This window comes from Schistocerca gregaria, chromosome 1 (assembly GCF_023897955.1).
Source record: "Schistocerca gregaria isolate iqSchGreg1 chromosome 1, iqSchGreg1.2, whole genome shotgun sequence".
Lineage (NCBI taxonomy): Eukaryota > Metazoa > Arthropoda > Insecta > Orthoptera > Acrididae > Schistocerca > Schistocerca gregaria.
The window spans coordinates 1,088,734,089-1,088,755,172 of NC_064920.1; the positions used below are offsets into that span (position 1 = coordinate 1,088,734,089).

General features: G+C 43.1%; 1 protein-coding gene across 1 annotated transcript in view; it reads right to left on the reverse strand.

Annotated features, from left to right (window-relative positions):
* Window positions 1-20,849, reverse strand: part of LOC126290095 (uncharacterized) — an 84,257-nt gene extending 63,408 nt beyond the window's left edge. The window contains exons 1-3 of the mRNA XM_049984907.1: window positions 20,797-20,849; window positions 17,617-17,748; window positions 12,497-12,544 (exon numbers count right to left, since the gene is read on the reverse strand). Coding sequence (XP_049840864.1) covers window positions 12,497-12,544; window positions 17,617-17,748; window positions 20,797-20,808 — 192 coding nt within the window. The 5' untranslated portion in view covers window positions 20,809-20,849. The remainder of the gene's footprint in view (window positions 1-12,496; window positions 12,545-17,616; window positions 17,749-20,796) is intronic.
* Window positions 20,850-21,084: the final 235 nt, after the last annotated feature.

Genomic DNA, 21,084 nt, shown 5'->3' on the forward strand with positions numbered 1-21,084 from the left:
GTTAATGCGGCTGAATAGGAAAAACAGACCCATAATGTTCTGTTACAGCATTAGTAGTGACCTGCTTGACACAGTCAGTTCGTTAAAATACCTAGGAGCAACACTACAAAGCGATATGGAATGGAACGAGCATGTGGGGATTGTGACAGGGAAGGCAAATGGTCAACTTTAGTTTATTGTGAGAATTATGGGAAAGTGTGGTCCATCTCTAAAGGAGACCGCACATAGGCCGCCAGTGCGAACTAGTTTTGAGTACCGCTCTAGTGTTTGAGATCTGTATCAGGTTGGATTAAAGGAAAACATCGAAGCAATACACAGGTGGGCTGCTAGATTTGTTACTGGTAGGTTCGAACAACACGTAAGTGTTACGGAGGTACTCTGGGAATTAAAACGGGAATAGCTGGAGTGAAGGAGATGTAATACTACTGAGAAAATTTAGAGAACCGGCATCTGATTGTGACCACAGAACGATTCTACTGTCACCAACATACATTTTGCGTAAGCACCACAAAGATAAGATAGGGCTGGTATGAAGGCAAATAGATAGCTCTTTTTCCCTCATTTTATTTGCAAGTGGAACAGGTTCAAATGGTTCTGAGCACTATGGGACTTAACATCTGAGGTCATCAGTCCCTAGAACTTAGAACTACTTAAACCTAACTAACCTAAGGACATCACACACATCCATACCAGAGGCAAGATTCGAACCTGTGACTGTAGTAGTCACGCGGTTCTGGACTGAAGTGCTCGGTCACCACGGCTGGCCGATTGGAACAGGAAAGGAAACGACTAATAGTGGTAGCAGGTACGTTCTGCCATACACCGTGGGGTGGCTGGCAGAGTTGGTAGCTCATCATGGTAGTAAGTCAGGTTTAATGAGATTTCTGCGACAGTATTTACGAATAATAAATATAGAAAACAGGTGCATAATGATATTTCTGCAACAGTTTTTCCGAATTACAGCAAGCACATGCCAATCAATGCCATGACTGATCTGCCTCCAGGTTAGTTCAAAAATGTTCAAATGTGTGTGACATCTTATGGGACTTAACTGCTAAGGTCATCAGTCCCTAATCTTACACACTACTTAACCTAAATTATCCCAAGGACAAACACACACACCCATGTCAGAGGGAGGGCTCGAACCTCTGCCAGGACCAGCCATCCAGATTAGTCTCCCAGTGCAAAGGTTCGTACACAACAGACAGACAGGTAGACAACAGATTCATTTATTGCATAGCTGTAAAGAGGAGGAGGGGGAGATTAATGTTTAACACCCATCGACAAGTAGGTCATTTGACATGGCCTAGCTGTAAGAAGCGAAACCAATAACATTTCCACAGATAAGGGGAAGAAACAGCTTTATCTAAAGATAGGTTTGTGTAAAATTATTTTCTATAATCTTATGTGAATCACATAATACTTGGAGCAAAATAACTTTCTAGAGTGAAACCACCTGCAAATATGAGTGGAATGATTACAATTTACATCCCAGTTGTATGATGCAATGCAATAATCAGGTTGAGAACCATTGAAATAGTCAAGCAGTGTGAGATTTTGCAGTGTAGAACGTTATTCGTGCTTAAAACACATGCTGTGTCAGTTCTAATATTTCTGCGTGGAGTCAGATGTGAAAGTATATTAGATGCGCGCAAAATGCGATTGGTCGCTAGATGTGCAGTTGGCTAGGGAAGCGTAGGGAAAGCGGTAGCGGTGGGGGGTGGGGGGGTGGGGGGGGGGCGCTCAGAGTGTTGTAGGGGAAATGCCGAGCGCTGGAGGGGAAGTGCCATTCTGAACTGAAGTCTATGCTCACAGTTTCAGTAAATATTAAGTGGGGCCCCTACACGGCCACACACGTGCGGTACTATTCAAAGCGATCTGTCACCTCTTCTTTGGTTAGTATCTAAAAAGAATTCTGCAGAAATGCAGTGATTTATTTTTTCCTGGTTTGTTAACAGTTTTTAACATTCAGAGAAGAGTCACAAGTGGGGAATTTTGAGTAAAACCTACGCATTTATCTTGTTGCCAGGTTAGTGTCTGCTTTCTTTGCCAAAACTCAGTGGAGTTTACAGACTCTCACCTCACTAACATGTTATGCAGATGCAACTGTGAGAGAATTCTGAAACAGTGGTTTATTAAGTGAGAAACTGAGGAAAAATAAGGTCAGCATCTTATTAAAAATCACATACTTAGTACAAAATAAATGTTAAATTTCTTCACTTACGTTGTTACAAAACTCACAGCATTCCTTGTTTCACCAGGTATCGCGATGGCCCTTAAAAATTACATTCTTTCATCGTAAAAATCTGTAGTTAGTGGAAAAACACGGTAGATAATGAAATTTTGCATCACATGTAGCAAACTACTCTTCTCTTTGTGTGCTATTGTTTGCCAAAATCTCATTTCGCTATCTCACACTGTTTATGAAATATGACGAATGTTGTGAATATTTCACACTGGCTTTATCGCTGGCGCGATGCGACCGGAGATGAGTGCGCTACGTCAGATAAATTTTTTAGAGATTGGTGATAGATAGAGGCCTCTGACCAAATTCAATATGTTAGCTAAATTTCATATGCAGCAACATATTATGTAATTTGCACCAGACCCAAAGTCTTAATGACCTCCATTTTTGATTGCAAACTTTTTCGAATTTCGCGCAGTGTCTTACATCCATGTAAATATCACAATAACTACAACCATTAACGGAATGATGAGCTCACCATAATGAACCTGACATATAAAGCTATAAGTAAAGCATAACTTTTTTTTTTTTTTTTTTTTTTTTTTTTTACGGAACAGTTTCCGTAAGATAATCCGAGAAACATGGAAATGCGTGCGCATCGATTCTGTTATCGCCGACCTGCCGAAGGGTTGCAAACACTTGTCGGCATTCCCTTCTGAATAAAGAATGAACTCGGCCAGCTCTTTGGACGAAAAATGGTCACTGAGCATCGGCCACTGTGTCCTGCACGACCGATACATCTTCCCTCCGCAGTCTATACATGCTCTGTGGATGATAAATCAGAGAACCAGGCAGGCTTGTCAAGGATCCATACATTCTTATAGGTGTCTGTGGTGTCTACTGCACTTTGTGGTCTTGCTTCATCCTCCTGGAATATGCAGTTTGATAATCTGGTCACAAAGGCTATACCAACAGAATTTACTGTTCTTCTCATACACTGGCGAATGTTTAGTCTCTCTTCAAGAATTACCATATGAGTACTGTTGTCACGTCCAACAGATCCCCACACCGCAATTCCAGAAGTTGGAAAGTATGAGACTGAAGAATCACTGCTTGCTGTGTCTTTCACAAAGTGTTCTGTGGACATGTCAAAGCTGATCTGACCTCCACAAACTGAAGCTGAGCTCATAGCTGGACACCAAAACATGCTACTCAAGTGTTCTAGTTCACTTTGGCTCCACACCATACAGTCTTTCTTGCCTGCTGTACGGTTTCAGTGGTAAACGATGCATAGCAACGCCAGATCTCAGCCCAGCTTCCAGTAATGAGCCGCCAATGGTCTCTGGTGATACTCCGCCCACAGCCTTCAAGCATATTTCAACAGTTGTCATCCATCTATTCCTCAATTCTAGTCAAACAACATTACGATACTGTCGTTGTGTTCTCCTTTTATAATGATTGTTGTATTGCCAGGCTACTGCCTGTAGTGTGGGTACCAACCATGCAATCGTGTACTGTACATTGCTGAAGATGCTGACTGTTAATGCTGCTCCCTCTGGAGACTGAATGGTAAAGAATCCGACAACTGCACAGACAAGTTACCGAGCTTTGAGCACCTGCTGCACAATTTTGTGCCCCAGTATAGTCACTAGAGTTGTAAGCATCTCCGCCAGGAACGCTGCCATCGTGACACTAGCTAGGTTACAAAAATCACTGACCCCTGGAGCTTAGAGCCAGTATCCATTCACCGAGTGGCTTATGACGTTACCGCCCAACTGCTGTGACTCCTGGCTTACTCAGGTTGCCACTAGGAGCCTGTCTATTGGAGTCCTCCTCAACTTACATTCTCACTCTGAACCTACACTGGCCATGCTTCACAGCCCACCTATCGGAGTCTAGGTTCAAGCTTTCATCTCTCTGCACCTTCTCTTTACCATGTCCAAGCTCACTGCCTGACTGGATCCCATATCAACTGTCCTCGAACTCACCAGATCATTGGACCTTGTCTCAGCTGCCCTCGAGGTCAGTGCCATGCTGGACATCTCAAGTGGACTCTAGCTCGCTACTTTGCTGGACCTCGTCCCAGTGGACCTAATATCGAATGTCCCTGTGCTCATCACTTTGCAGACTTCATCTTCACCATCCTCGAGTGTCCCTGTCTCGCTGGATGCTACCTTCAGTCCAACGTGCTAAGGACAAACACACACAACCATGCCCGAGGGAGGACTCGAACGTCCGCCGGGACCAGCCGCACAGTCCATGACTGCAGCGCCTTAGACCGCTCGGCTAATCACGTATCACGTGTGGGTCAAAGACTTCATCTGTGTAAGACCATTTCAGTGTATCATCAGTGATTGACTTTCTGCTTGCGCTAAGTAGCGCTGACTGAAGCCCTGGGAAACTGTTTGTTCTTTGTTACCTGGTCACATCAATTGTAGTGACTATTTATCCTTAGTTAAGAGCACTGCAGATTCATGCCTGCTTTCTTATCACATTATTGCCCTAAGTCTGTCTCGTCATCACCTGTTGTTCAATAATTGCTACAGTCAACTGTGTTTTTGATCTGTCAGTATGAATTTCATGGGAGTGATTCGACATTTCTGAAACTCTGAAACATGGCAGTAATCTGCATGTCCACATGCTCTGGGCATGTTGTGTTGCTATTTCCACCTGAAAAGTTCCAGTAATATTAGATACACAGAATGGCTATCAGTAACTCACACTATTCTTCGTCTGTAAAAATAGTTTTTGTGTACTGGAAATAAGCTCACCTAAGGATAACATTTCGAACCATAGTATCAGTTTGCTAGTGTTTGGTCATGCAGTTTATGCAATAACTACTGCGTTTTCTTTTGATGTATGTGAATGAAACTGGTTAGAGCAGTTCTCACTGAGACGATACGATATACCATACGACACATTGCAATAATGATCACGTGACTGGATGGTTACTGTGCGACACTCACATTCTCACAGGAGCAATGTGGCATATCACTGCCAACCATGTCATGGTCAATTTCACAATGTGTCACATGTTTAGTCGAGACTTGAAAAAGACATGACTCTCTTTCCAGAGTTAAAAACAATTTAGATGTGTTAGCTACATTTGGTACTCATCATTGTGTAACCTAAAATGCATCAAACGTCAACTGGCCAGCAACTACATACTTTACCACAAGCTTTTCAAAATATGCACTGTGTCTTACTTATTTTCGAAGTATCATAATAACTATGGGCATATCGTACCACCTCAGTGATAACTGCACTATGGACTCTCTTTCTGGGATTAAAAACAATTTAGATGTGTAATTTACATTTTGTACATACCACTGTGTGACCTAAAACGCATCAAACGTCAACTGTCCAGCAACATACATTCATACACTGGAGCACCAAAGAAACTGGTATAGGCACGCGTATTCAAATACAGAGATATGTAAACAGGCAGAAGACGGCGATGCGGTCGGCAACGCTTTTAAAAGACAAGTGCCTGGCGCAGTCGTCAGATCGGTTGCTGCTGTTACGATGGCAGTTTATCAAGATTTAAGTCAGTTTGAACGTGGTGTTATAGTCGACGCTTGAACGATGGGACACAGCATGTACAGAGGTAGCGATGAAGTGGGGATATTTCCTGTACGTCGATTTCACTAGTGGTATACCGTGAATATCAGAAACTCGGTAAAACATCAAATCTCCGACATCGCTGCGGCCTGAAAAAGATCCTGCAACAGCGGGACCAACGACGACTGAAGACAATCGTTCAGCGTGACAGAAGTACAACCGTTGCGCCAATTGCTTAAGATTTCAATGCTGGACCACCAACAAGTGTCAGCGTGCGAACCATTGAACGAAATATCATCGAATATGTACTTTCGGAGCCGAAGACCTCTCTTGTTCCCTTGATCACTGCACGACACAAAGCTTTACGCCTCGCCTGGGCCCGTCAACACCGACATTGGACTGTTGATGACTGGAAACACGTTGCCTGGTCGGAAAAATCTCATTCAAATTGTATCGAGCGGATGGACGTGTACGGGTATGGAGACAACCTTACGAATCCATGGACCTGCGTGTCAGCAGGGGGCTGTTGAACCTGGTGGAAGCTCAGTAATGTGTGGGGCGTGTGCATTTGGAGTGGTGTAGGACCCCTGATACCTCTAGATACGACTCTGGCAGGTGACATGTACATGAGCATTGTGTATGATCACCTGCATCCATCCATGTCTATTGTGTAGTCTGACGAACCTGGACAATTCCGGCAGGACAATGTGACACCCCACACGTCCAGAATTGCCACAGAGTCGCTCAAGGAACACTCTTCTGTGTTTAAAGACTTCCGCTGGTCACCAGGTTCCCTAGACTAAACGTTATTGAGCGTATCTGGGATGCCGTGCATTGTGCTGTTCAAAGAGATATCCACCCCCTCGCACTCATACGGATTTATGGACAGCCCTGCAGAATTCATAGCGTCAGTTCCATCCACCACTACTTCACACACTATTCGAGTGTATGTCACGTCGCGACACGGCACTTCTGCGTGCTCGCGGGGTCCCTACATGATATTAGGCAGGTGTACTAGTTGCTGTGGCTCTTCAGTGAATAAGCGTATAGTAATGTAGGAATACGTAAAAAATCACGTGTGTGGATTCATCCTGCGGTCTAACTGGGCACTCAGGTTGATGACAGAGTAATTCCCGTGTGAGGTATGATCGCGTGATGTGAAATAGAGGGTGATTGAGTCGAAAAGGGAAAATTTGATGGTTGGTTTGCTGCTGTGGTGGTGGTGGGTGAGGGGGGAGAAAGGATAATGGGAATAGGGGACGTGACCGTGGGCGTGTAGACTGATGGAAGTTTTAAATGTCATAGAGCGTTGGTAATATGCGCAAACAAAGTGCGTTTTGTGTACAGGCGTATTGCCAGAACCCGGATAGCTTTGTTGGAGTTCTGCGCACTTTTCGTCGGGAGTATAACTTACCTCCACTGACTCACCATTTTACTATGCTACCAATCTTTGGGTGAGAAACTTTGAAGCCACTGGTAGCAATATGAAGGAAAAAAGTGGTAGTGTACAAACAAGGCAGACCCCAGAATATATTTACAGTGTGTGTGAACTTTTATGAAGAAGTCTGTGAAAATCAACTGATGACATGGTGAAGAAGTTACTTTCTACAAATGGTTAGTGTGAAGAATTCTAAAAAATCGTCCCTGCCATTCAAGATTCAAGTTGTTCAACCCCTCTGGTATCAAGATTATAATAGCCGCATATGCTTTTGCCAAGAGATGTTAAATATGGTCATAGAATATGAAAAGTGACTTCAGGAAGCCGACTTTCGCTGTAGCCGTTTTTTTTCAACAAGCGTAACATCCGATACCAGTCTGATGAAAACCAACATAGTCTCTGTGAATCTCTTTTCCCATCAATAAACACTTTGGTGTACAATATCACCCGGCAGCGGTGGCCGATAGGTTCTAGGCGCTGCAGTCCGGAACCACACGGCTGCTACGGTCGAAGGTTCGAATCATGCCGCGGACATGGATGTGTGTGATGTCCTTCGGTTAGTTAGGCTTAAGTGGTTCTAAGTTCTATGGGACTCATGTTCTCAGCTCTTAAGTCCCATAGTGCTTAGAGCCATTTGAACCATTTGTGCAATATCACATCACACAATACTTAATTTTTGAAGGTGCACCTGTTAATATGGAGATGTAAGCCGTGAACCATATGCTGACAGGTTGGTAACATTTTTCTCTTCCTGAACTCGATGCTTATGATCCGGAAGAAGAAACACTTTCAGCAGACAGTGCAACAAGCCATACTGCTGCCGTGTCATTGGATTTGGCTAGACCCGCATTTCCTAGCCGTTTCGTTAGCACGAATCGCGATATTTTGTAGCCTGCCCATTACCCAGATGCACTGGCACCACACTCTTTTCCTAGGTGTTATCTCAAGCCTAACGTTTTCTACGAAAACCATTCACAACGACCAGAGATGATCTGAAGGTGCGAATTCCCCAAGAAATGAACAACCTTTTGTTTCAGATGCTATGCAACAATATGGGCGGATTTACTCTGACTCTGACAGTATGTGTGACACCAAAGACGTCATTCGATTGATACTAGATTAAATAACGATAACTTTCAAGGTAACCCCCCCCCCATGAACCATGGAGGGGTATCTGTTGAGAGGCCAGACAAACGTGTGGCTCCTGAAGAGGGTCAGCAGCCTTTTCAGTAGTTGCAGGGGCAACAGTCTGGATGATTGACTGTTTTAACACTAACCAAAACGGCCTTGCTGTGCTGGTACTGCAAACGGCTGAAAGCTAGGGGAAACTACAGCCGTAATTTTTCCCGAGGGCATGCAGCTTTACTGTATGGTTAAATGATGATGGCGTCCTCCTGGGTAAAATATTCCGGAGGTAAAATAGTCCCCCATTCGGATCTCCGGGCGGGGACTACTCAGGAAGACGTGGTTATCAGGATAAAGAAAACTGGTGTTCTACGGATCGGAGCGTGGAATGTCAGATCCCTTAATCGAGCAGGTAGGCAAGAAAATTTAAAAAGGGAAATGGATCTTTTAAAGTTAGATATAGTGGGAATTAGTGAAGTTCTTCCTGAAGAAGAGAAATTTTTTAACATCGAGTATAGATTTACGTGTCACAAAGTCGTTTCTGAAAGTATTTGTATGGAGCGTAGCCATGTATGGAAGTGAAACATGGGCGATAACTAGTTTGGAGAAGAAGAGAATAGAAGGGTTTCGAATGTGGTGCTACAGAAGAATGCTGAAGATTAGATGGGTAGATCATATAACTAATGAGGAGGCGTTGAGTAGGATTGGGGAGAAGAGAAGTTTGTGCCACAACTTGACTAGAAGAAGGGATCGATTGGTAGGACACGTTCTGAGGCATCAAGGGATCACCAATTTAGTATTGGAGGGCAGCGTGGAGGGTAAAATTCGTAGAGGGAGACCAAGAGATGAATACACTCAGCAGATTCAGAAGGATGTTGGTTGCAGTACCTACTGGGAGATGAAGCAGCTTGCACAGGATAGAGTAGCATGGAGAGCTGCATCAAACCAGTATTCAGGACTGAAGACCACGACAACAACACTAGTAACAAAGAAAAATTCTCTAAATCTCCAGATTGCTCGAATTTTGTTTTGAATTTCCCGTTTTTTATCTCATCCTATATAATAAACAATTTCCTCTCGAGATAAAAAAGAAACTCGTAGAATCACTAAGTCTCCCATACTCGATTATGTCGATCCTACTCATCAAAAGGCTAACGTGTGGAAGTTCACGCTGGCGATTATTAGCTGTGTGAGATACATTTGCGGCCTTAGCTATTTTGATCATTTCGCCACTACCTACTAACACGCTGTGTGTTGTCTCTGTCATCTTCCCAAACAGTATACGCCCTCTCGTTTATTTTCAACTCTTACTCTACTTTCTGAACAACACAGCAGAAATATTCTATCCCAAGAAAGTAAAATCGACTCTTCACCACTAAGTAACACAGCCATCTTTTCTCAAGTGGCTGAGTATTGGATGTTGGCTTGATGTGTATTTATTCCAATCTTCTATCAGTCCATTTCTTCCTTTCACCCCCCTCCCTCCCTCTCTGTATACCCATCCATATCCCTCTCTCTGTCCTCCTTCTCCTCCCCATGACTGTCCACTGTCTCCTTTTATCTCTATGCAACTCTATGCAATTCGCACCTCCCCCATATCCCTGACCAACTTCTCCTCCTCCCCCCCCCCCCTTTCATTGTCCACCTCTTCAAACCCGACACTCTGCCAACTCCTCCTGGCCCATTTACTGTTCACCTTCTCCTTCCTTCTCTCTGATCTTCTCCTCCTCTTAATTTTCTCTGTTCATATCCTCCTCTCCTTACTCTCTCTTCATATCCTCCACCTCCCTCTGTGTCTCCTCCTCCCTCTCTATTTCCTCCTCCCCCCTCTCTGCCAATCTCCTCCTTAACCCTTTCCCTCTCCATCCCTTGCTCCCCTCACTCTCTCCTCTTTCCCCCCTGTCTGTCCATCTCCTCTTCCCCCTCCCTCTAGTCATCTCGTCCTCACTGTCTCTTCCTCCATCCTCACATCCCTCGTATCTGTTTCCAACTCCTCCTTCCTTCACTCTGTCTCTTCATCTCCTCTTCCCCCACCCTTCTCTGTTCATCACCCCACCCTAATAAGATGTTAGTGGTTCTTCCTTCCACAGTATTTCTTTCCAGATAATAAGCAATATGTGTATGATGTCCGGTTGAAGTCGATCCAGAGATTAAGGAGGACATTTTTATCCACGACTTCGTCCGTGTATGCACATTTCACATATATTTCACAAGCATTTAACATATTTCACACATCCCTACACACACATTTCACCTGTATCTCAAGCGAATTTCGTCCTACACTTTCATTTTTACGCAGATCAATGTTTGCGACGTCATACCTCCTGAGCCACGTGTCGCAAAATGATATAATTTTGTAGATACATTCAGCGGGGATGTGGATACTGCCTGCGAAATATATTGTGATTAGAATTGGTAACAAGTAAGTAAAAAAATTAAAACGTGATGCAACAGTTTTATTGTAGGAACAGCGAAAACGTAGAAAGCGATAAAAAAATTTATTTCATCATTTTATGGGCGTGTCAGCGAAGAAAAGTTTCGTAAAAGTTTGAAATTATGTACAATGTTTGTTCCAAGTCACTCACTGCTCTCATTGTCATATTCTGGAGGAATAAAGGCTTGTTATTTGCGTGCCATGGGCTAAACTTCTTCACCCCCACTGCCACCCCTTTGACAGATAGGTGTTTCTTACCCCGGTGGCAGACAGTAAATAATGTGTGTACGAAGTCTGGTTGAAGTTGGCCGAGAAGTTTAGGAGGAGATGTAGAACATACATACATACACACACACACACACACACACACACACACACACACACACACACACACACACACACACACATATATATATATATATATATATATATATATATATATATATATATAACACAAGCATCTGTATGTTATGTATGGATATACATAAATGAGTTGACGAACAGGTTGAGCAACAATCTGTGGCTGCTCGCTGAGGGCGTTGAAGTGTACGGGAAGGAGGACAGAAGGTAACTCAGACAAACGTTTTAGCTCGTGTGATCAATGGGGGCTTCCAGTAAATGTAGAAAAATGTAAGTTAATGAAGATGATCAGGAGAAACAGTCCTCCTCAAATGGGAATCCCTGGAGGGAAGGCGACAATCTGTTGAGAAAAGTTAGAGAAACAGCATCGGAAGCTGTCTGCACAACGTTTCTACTGCCACTGACATACACTTCTTACGAGGACCTCGAAGATAAGAGAAATTAGGGGTCGTATGGAGCCATGTAGACTGTCATTTTTCCCTTGCTCTATTTTCGAGCGGAACGGGGGAGGAAATGACCAGTAGTGGTACAAAATACTCTCCGCTCATACGGGGTAAGTATGCAGACGCAGATGTAGCTATCAGGAATCTAACTTTGTAACAAATTTTCTCAGAATATTAAACTTTCCAACTGGAAAAGGCAGCTAATTAGTACCTTCTGTCACAGTAGCTGTCTTTTTCATATATTTGTTTGTAGCTTACTCTTGTAAACCATTCCTCCTCCATTACTTTTCCTTCACCCCTGTCTACAGAGTACTCTATTGTTAAGACTGTTCTTCATTAACAGCTATCGTCATTTCAATCTTTTCTCATTTCATAACCCCTTCCCTTTCGGATAATACCAAACTCGGTTTCAAATGTGCTAAACTAATCAATTTATTCTTATTCTCAATATCCTTTGTTGTTATTGTTGTTATTGACTGTTGTTATTTATGTTGTAATTAAATTTTTTCCACAATTATTTGCCACATGTGCATAATATAACCAAAGGCATGCAAAGGATTGAGAATGTTTTGTAATGTTTTTCGTTATGTGTTATTCCTCGTTCGATTCAACAATAGGAGTTAAGGTCCTAATTTGGTCAGGCTAAATAGGCAACAAATAAATAGCTCAACAACGGTTGTGCCCTATGTTGCTAAGTGCAGCGCTAAAATAGCTTCTCGAGTAAGACTGTTTCTACTAAAACCAAACTGATACTCTCCTATTCCATTTTGCATTTTACCTTTCATTCATATCGGCCAGCTCGTACTTTCTTTAGAACCGTAATAGCTACATTACTTTCATAACACAAGAGGTTTATCTTTAGTACTGTTATTACACAGGTGTTCATATTATTTCGTACAACTAATGTGATTATTTCAAAGTATCCACCAAATATATTATTCGCTACTTACGTGTGGCATGGCAGCGACACGTTGAACCGTTGTCCGAAGTTTAACCGCCTGTGAAGGATACATACTGTTTGTTAAAAATGTATTTCAGTGAAATGAAACAGAAAAAAATAGATTTAAACTGAACTGTAAGATTAAAATGCTCTAGGTGTAGCTATGAATGAACGGGGTTTGATTGTAAGGGAACAGCAGTTCGTACCTTGTGATAAAAAGATTTCATAGCAGCTACTTGTTAGTAGGGCACTTTTAACGCAGTGGTTATCACATTGGACTTGCATTCCCTAAATAGCTTCAGGCAAATACCGGGATGGTTCTTTTGAACCCCCAAATCAGCTAACCAACCAAGCCACTGTTAATGACTCTGATGTGAGAAGGAAATGCGAGGGAAGTACTGAGAAACGAAGTTTTCCATTTGGATGGACTAAACCCAATAAATGTATTTTAAAATGTGCAGATGAGCCTTTTCTACTACCAGTCAAGCTTGTTTGTTTGTAAACCTCTGCATTTCTGTAGAGTTGTTGCTTTAAGGTTATCGTATCTGAAGACTAGAGAAGAGAAAGTGGTTGACCAAACAATACGCAGTAACAGCCAGTTATGTATGATCAGATAGTTCACGTGACTCATTAATCAGGTATCTTTTGGCGGGCGCTAATGACCACGCTGTTTAGCGCCCGAAAACCTCAAACCACACACACACACACACACACACACACACACACACACACATCTTTTGGCAAAAAACTAAATATTTGCTTGAAACAATACAGGTTAATTATAAATGAAAAGCACAATATGGCGTGTGTTCGACATTATTAATTTATTTAGTTAAGTGTTTATCAACTAACAAGGTTATCCTAATACTTTACTGATTATCGTTGTGAAAGAGGGCAGAGGTTTCGTGAATAACTGAAATGTGATAAGCCCTTCGACTAGACTCTTTTCCTTCTTTGATCATCTTTAATTATGCTAATGGGATGCATATTATCACAGTAATGGTGTGTGTGGGAATTTCATTTCCTCGTCTCGATTTTCTTGTACTGTAACTATGTTCTGGGTACTTTCAGTTGGTTCCTGGGTATGCTTTATAAATGAAGAGTGCTAGAAACATGAGACAGGCACCGCAAGGCGAAGCCAGTGGAACGATTCATGGGGAGCTGTAGGCGCACCGATCTTCGCAGAAACAGGGGAAAAAAAGAGGAAGAGGTGTGGCACGCACGTCCTGCCCAGGACATGGAAACTGCTTTGGCACATGGAGAACAGGTGGACATGCCACTGTCCATTTATAGGAAGGCCGATGGGTGACTGAGATAAAAAGGACTTTGTTCCAAAAAGCGGAACTCTGACAATGTACAAGAGGCGCTAGGTGCTTTTGCAGGGTCATACTTAGGAAGATAAAGACTTCCTGGTTTTCCTGACAAGCTCAAAAACAAGCCATAGCTTACTTTTCGCTGGAGCCGAGTCAGCTACTGAGCGCGTAGCAAGCTTTTTTTTATGTTTTCGCAACACCTGTAGTGCTAGTCTTGTTAATGGCAGAATAAGCTCCGAATGGAGTGCAGTTGCGACATCATTAGGACTTCACACTGGGCAGAACTTGCTGTGTTTTTAGAGACGCGGTAAAAGGAGATGCTGAGGAGATGCGGATGGGAAGGTGGTGATCATGGCCCAAATGAGAGAGCATGGTTTCAAGGCACAGAGGCTGATGCAGCTGAAGTCATCGACAGCAGATGGAGGCTAGATTGCCGCTGCATTCGCAAGTCGCCAAGTCGCTGTGTCCCTACAGTCTGCTCACAGTTCAGTGAAGACTATGGTAAGCATCACCTCCACTTGTGGCGTATTAAAGAAACCGAGATTAAGGTAATACAGATGCAAGATAGCTACCACTGGCTCCTTATCAGCATTTCCTCAGATGTAGGATTCGTGGTTTCGGACAAACTGTTACCGTGATCATCATAGTCAACACAATGCACATGTTTGACAGAGTTGATGCAACTCCAGCTCCTCCAGTAACTCCGCCTATTCAGAGCGTTCGTTAGCAATACGTATAGTACAGAATATTTTTGTAACGTTCTTGTCAACATGATTGTGTTTTCTTACGTTCATATTTACATGTGTTTCACAATAAAGCGTAGTGTTACTTAAATCTCAAGTCCATTACCACAGTTAGTTCCTTTAAACTATAATATTACGTCAGTTCCCCAACTTCAGGATCACAGCTAGGGTCAATCAATTAAAGTGTTAGTTATTCCGTTGTGGACAGTAAATTTAGCACTGGATCTCAGTGATGTTCCTCAGTCTTTATCAGTCTCACATTCAAACAGATTTCACCTTTCTCTTTCTCACACCGGCAAGGTTTTGCACAACACTGGAGAACATGTTAGTCATCGGGAGCCAGGTACAAATACAGAGTAGCAGTACACCATTCCTCACAGGCACGTTGGACGTCCTCACTGATGCACCAACAAATCGACCAACTCCATTCACAGTGCGATTATGGTCACGTCCAATATCGTTTCTGCCATCCTGTCAGCTCTCAATGCCGACCTATCTTAACGGACCGATTCCTATAAACTACTGGCACATACACAACACTTAACTGCCATAACATACATAGGGAGCTGAGGGTCACGTGACCTCCTGGTAGCAGTTCTGCAGAGCTCCAAATCAACTTGTGTGCGCTTTTAAGACGGTAACTAATCGTTGACGTGGTAAGGTTACTTTGACATATACTCTGGAGCGCAAAATTTAAAAGGGAGATTTAGGGCAAAATTGCGAAAAAATCAAATTATTATTAGATTGAGTCTCTAACAATAACATCGCAAAGTTTCATAATAGAATTCTGGATAGAAATATGTTTTTAAAAAGTTTGTTTGGGAGTCTGTGCCTGCCACACCCCCTCTTGCTATGCTGTGATCCGCACCTTCTCTACGCTAGAAATTTCTTGTTCGTTAATTCTTCCTTTACACAATTGACATGAACTGCAGATGAGTCTAGAAGGCTATGAGAAAGATTATCTTTGCATGGTCCTTTGTTTACAACGTGGTTTTTAGAAGATGTAAAGCCACTGGGAGGTGGTAAGAGACTGACAGGCAAGGAAATTTTCACTTTACAGATATATCATGGCAAAGCTATCAGGGACAACTTACAAAGTGTGAAAACAATGCAGCAAGCCGTGTGATCGATTTTCTTTCACAAACTTTCCACAGATGATAATCCTCAACATTACCTTTGTGCCATATCGTGGTACTTATATCTTCAGGCAGAAGCCAGTACAAAGCCATACACCCACACATATGGTTTGTGAATTGCTGTTTTAGATGTTATAAAACCAACTTTCAGGTGCTGCTAAAAATGTGTACATGAGAAAACACAGAATACAAATAAGAGACACAATCACCTTAAATATATGCATTGTCCAAAAAGGGTATTTGTGTCCTCAGTTGTTGTGAAGATAGCTGCATGTGATGCCTGTCTATTGTTCAGTAATCGAACTGTATGTAGGATTAGGTACCTGCTGAGACTGGGTTTCCATGCAGTTGCATTCATACTGAAGAAATTCAGAAACGTCGATAAAGCACAACTGAAACAAAACTCAGGTAGCAGAAGAAAAAACGCAAAGGTTGGCTAGACAAAGCAGGTGGGGCAACGATTACTCCAAGAAGAGAAAAATATTTTGGATATGTACAGCATTAGTCACTAGAGGTATAACAATATTGTCAAAAACTGAAATAAAAAGTTAAAATGCGAACTGCCATAAACTGACTTTTTTGAACTATAATGTACCTTTGTTCAGGAACTATAAAAACAAACATTCTGAAATTTTGCAGAGTTATTAAGAATTACTTACTGAATTATCATGTGCAGCACTTTCAGGACTTTCACGTTACGTTTTCTGTGAGAAAAGTTCTCTTTTAAAATTTAAGAAAAATAGAGCAGTCCTGGGTAACACAAAAGTGAAAAATTAATTTCAAAGCAACTATGACATTAAACAAAAATGTGTTGCACACGTTTTATTAGCTTATAATGCAGATGTAAATTGTGAAATTCCAGTTTTATTGCTCTGTTGGTTTACGAGAAAAAGTGCACTATAGAAACAATAGTAATTAAAAATACAAATTCTTATAAAACGTAAATCCATACGCATTTTCAAACAAAAAAGTGCACAGAATATCAAGCATCATGTTGTACATAATAGTCTCAAATTTTACTATTTTAGCTGTAATATTTTTGGAGATATACAGGGTGTAAATGTTAAGTTAACAAACCAGAATAACTCGAAAAAGTAAGCTGTACACGAAAAAACGAGTAGAATCCAAAGTGTCGTTTGAGAGAGAGGAATTAGAGTTTTACAAACTCAACATTTGTAAAACTCTAATTCCTCTCTCTCAAACCCCACCCTATGGGGAGAAACCCAAATATTTGGGTCAACATTTGTAAAACTCTAATTCCTCTCTCTGAAACCCCACCCTATGGGGGGAGAGGGAGATTTTTCGTTTAGCGAATCAAAATTTACAAAGTAAATAAGTATTTTTTGTTTATCCGCAACCATTTTCCACGCAAAAATGAGAACATGTATTTTCTTGAATTACAGCGCCAACTACCAAGAACCAAAACAAATGTTTAAGACAAAATGTACATAGTTTTTTATGTAGAATCTGATTGTGCAGTAAAAAATAGGGGGTTTCCATTTGAAATTTTAAAGTTGCCTCCCGCGCCACCCCTATGGGGCGACGCCCTTGAAAATAATCAACTTTGGATTCTATACATTTTTTCGTGTGAAGCTTATTTTTCGAGTTATTCTGGTTTGTCAACTTAAAATTTACACCCTGTATAGAAATCATTTTGCCCAGTGTCAGCCGTTAAGGACGAAAGTAAAATTCGCATAGCTTGTCACTACCAAGTAATATAGCTCGATGAAAAAGCAGGGGACTGGTAGTGACAGAGGAGACTTGCAGTCTTGGCAACGAGCCACACTGGGATAGCTTAACTGGGGGCAAAATTATGCATGCGAGAGAAGGGTTTGGGTTCCAGATCTAGTGTAGCATACGACATTAGTCTGTTTGTCAGACAGCATCAGCCACTGCTTGCGATCACCGGAGACGTGTGCTGGAGCAGTGACGCCTCACCTGCTCCTGGAGGCCCTCTATCTTGAGCTGGTGCTCGCGGACTTGGCGCATGCACGGGTCGTCCAGCTTCTCGGGCGGGAGGTCGTTCTTGCCCCTCAGCACCGACTCCCACAGCTGCAGGTGAGCCAGTTTCTGTGGCAGGCACACACACAGAAACGGCATCATCACCACCACCATCATCATTGCAGTCGCTCTCGCAACAGCTTCGTTACCAGATATATTGTGACGGTATTCTACTCAACCTGTCTGTGATGCACGAATCATGGACAAGTGTTCATGTGTACAGGGTGCAGAAAAATAGCCTCATATTACGGAATGGACAACATTTTTCGCCATACTATCATTTAGACTTAAATGATAATTAAATGGACACCCTAGCTGCAAACAGACGTTGATGTATTTCATTGGGGACATGTTGAAAAAAAGCAGGAGATCCCGGATTCGAGTCCCGGTTGGGGCATACATTTTTTCAACATGTCCCCAGTTAAGTACATCAGCGTCTGTTTGCAGCTAGGTTGTCTATTTAATTATCATTTCCAATCTAGCAAAGCTGCTTGGTCATCAATGGTAACAGTTCTTTCGGGAACAGATACTACCGTCATATACATTTAGATTTATTTATGGAAATGCAGACTTTCTCAGGGTATTTCGTTGATGAAATCTTCTTGCATTATGAGCCCAGTTGCAGCGTCATGTTGTCATAGCTTATCAACGACTTTTCTACTCGTCTTCTTCCAGCAATGTGTTGGCTTCGTGTATAGTTCGTTCTATTACAGTCGCTCGACCACAGTCTCTTCTTCTGACTGCCCAATGGATGGGCCAATCGGATGCCTTGGGAAGAGACAAAGAGATGTCGTGGCTGGGGGGGAGGAGGGGGGTGCAGTGTTGGGGGGAGTTGAGGGGGGTCTGGGCGGTCGAATCCTGGTGCTGCCTCTCTCTTCTCCCAGCTGCCTCAGCCTATTTCACATCAGGGCATTCGCAACGTATTTTTTGCTGATGTTAATGTCAGAAATTCTCTGATGTGAAACTGGTGAGGGCAATGGGCACAGTAGAGAGGCAGCACCCGAACTCGACCGCTCGGAACCTCCCACCCACTCCACCATGCTGACTGCCCAATGGATGGGCCAATCGCATGCCTTGGGGAGAGACGAAGAGATGTCGTGCCTTGGTGGAGGGGGTTGCAGTGTCAGGTGGAGTGGAGGGGAGGGGGGTCTGGGCGGTCGAATCCTGGTGCTGCATCTCTGTTCTCCCAGCTGCCGCAGCCTATTTCACATCAGGGCATTCGCAACGTATTTGTTGCTGATGCTAATGTCAGAAACTCTCTAATGTGTAACTGGTGAGGGTAATGGGCACAGTAGAGACGCAGTTCCGGGACTCGACCACTCGGAAGCCCCCACCCCCTCCACCATGCTGCCACATCCATCCCCATACCGCTGCCAGTCGCCACGTCTCCTCCAGAGGCACGTGACTGGACTCTCTGGGCTCTCGGCAGAGGAGTCTGCAATCCAGCAGCTACAAAAGAACAGACTAGACACGAACCCAACACTTTGCCTGATTACGACGAGTACGAAACTTTGTGACAACATGATGCCATGGCTCAGCTAATAACCTGAGATTTCACCTTGATTATGTTTTCTCCTATTATGCCATTCTCAAGTGACAGCACGTCATGAAGTCTTTCAACACATATTGTTTATTTAAGAAAATACTTCCTTGGTGTCAACCATGTTTATGTATTCCATGTCTATAATAATACTAGATTCTTCAACATTTATGCTGTGTCCATTGGCTACAACACGTACACCAATAGTCATGCACTGTGGGTTGCCGCAGCTGTGGCCCACTAACGACTTTTCCTCTGGAGAGCAAACGAAAGCAGTACACATCAGTAGACACATCCGGTTGTTTTCAACTGGAGCTCCACCAACCACCACAGAAATGTGCCCCGTTAGCCTCGCTGCCAGAGGCATTGTACAGTGGCATGGTCTCCTACCTTCATTTCTTACATATTCCGTCCTCACAATTCTATTCTGCTCATCAAGACGCTTTATTCGAACACAAACTCGCTAAGGTAGAGTCAATTTTGTATGAATTCACGTAAGCGATATGTAAATCTAATAAGTAAATCACAAGTGCACACCGGGATTGAAAAAAGTTGAGGCTGGCGTACACAACATGACTGCAACAGGAATTTTCGTTCTAAAGAGGAAACCAGTCCACTGGAAAGACCGTCCCTTCTGAGGGCTGGATCAACAACATACATACTTTGGCCGAAGCGACCACCCAGAGAGAAGACAGCTTTCGCCGGAGCGAAGGGATAACGACCCCCATGTCCGACTTAAAAGCAAATTCTGCTACAGTGTGTGGGAGCGCCCAGAAGACACTTTTTTCATGGACCGACTGCATAGTTACGGAGTTCTCACAGCAGGACAGTATACACATAATGGGGATGCTACAGATTTGCGCATTGGTCGACCTAAACGACTCGTCATTCTCCCATTTAAAAGAGATACGCTGACTGGCGGAATATTTCTGATGCAAAGAGTCAGAGGAGTGAGAGAAGGCAGTGAATGATATACTCTTGCAACTTTTCTAGAAAAAGGGGCCGTTCCGTTGTTGCTCGTGGAGCAGGAACACGTAACGAGAGCGAATGTGATCGTACATGTACACAAAGAGCGAGGAACAAAGTCTCTCTTCAGTACTTCACTGGTAGAGCACCTCTGTCGTTATCAAATCGGAGTGACACACTATATTGAGTCGCTCGCGATTAAGCGTTGTTCACTGTGTTGGCCACTACACTGATTGCGCGGTGTGAACACGGACGGACTACCAGTTAAACGCCTGCGAGCGAATATTTTTCATTCGTTTAATGTTTTTCTTACAGTAACTTGCAATACTCCCATACCCAAGTATCCCACTAGTTACGTATGAATATATAGAATACTTTTCCTTACAACGGACGACTCCAGAAGTTATTTGTTGCTGAATGTTTTTCAAGCAGTTCTTGTTGGTACATTACGAGCTGTAGTAGTCTGAGGTGGATATTGTTTCTTGCAGGAGCCAAAGGGTACTTGTTGGATCAATCCATTGCGCAACTTGACAAAAATAAAACCCACACACTCACAGCATAAGAATCGCCGCCAAACAGTGTTGCTAGCACTGCTCTAACGAGTCACGTGCCTCCGCCGGCATTCTTCCCCAGTACCAGTGCTTAGGTCGCTGTCCAAGTGCTCTGTGGCCACTTTCACACTGTGGGCTTACACTCGCTGTGCCTACTGCCTCATCAATCGGAGTTCACACTGCCAAGCCAGCGAGGAGATCTGACTGCAGCGTCACCAGACTTTGTCCGTCTTTGAGCACCATACCACTCACCACCAATCACGGACCTCGTCAGTATGAGAAAATTTCAGTCCAACATAAGGGATAGACTTCAGCAGGAACCAAGTATTTCACTCTGACGTTGCAAGG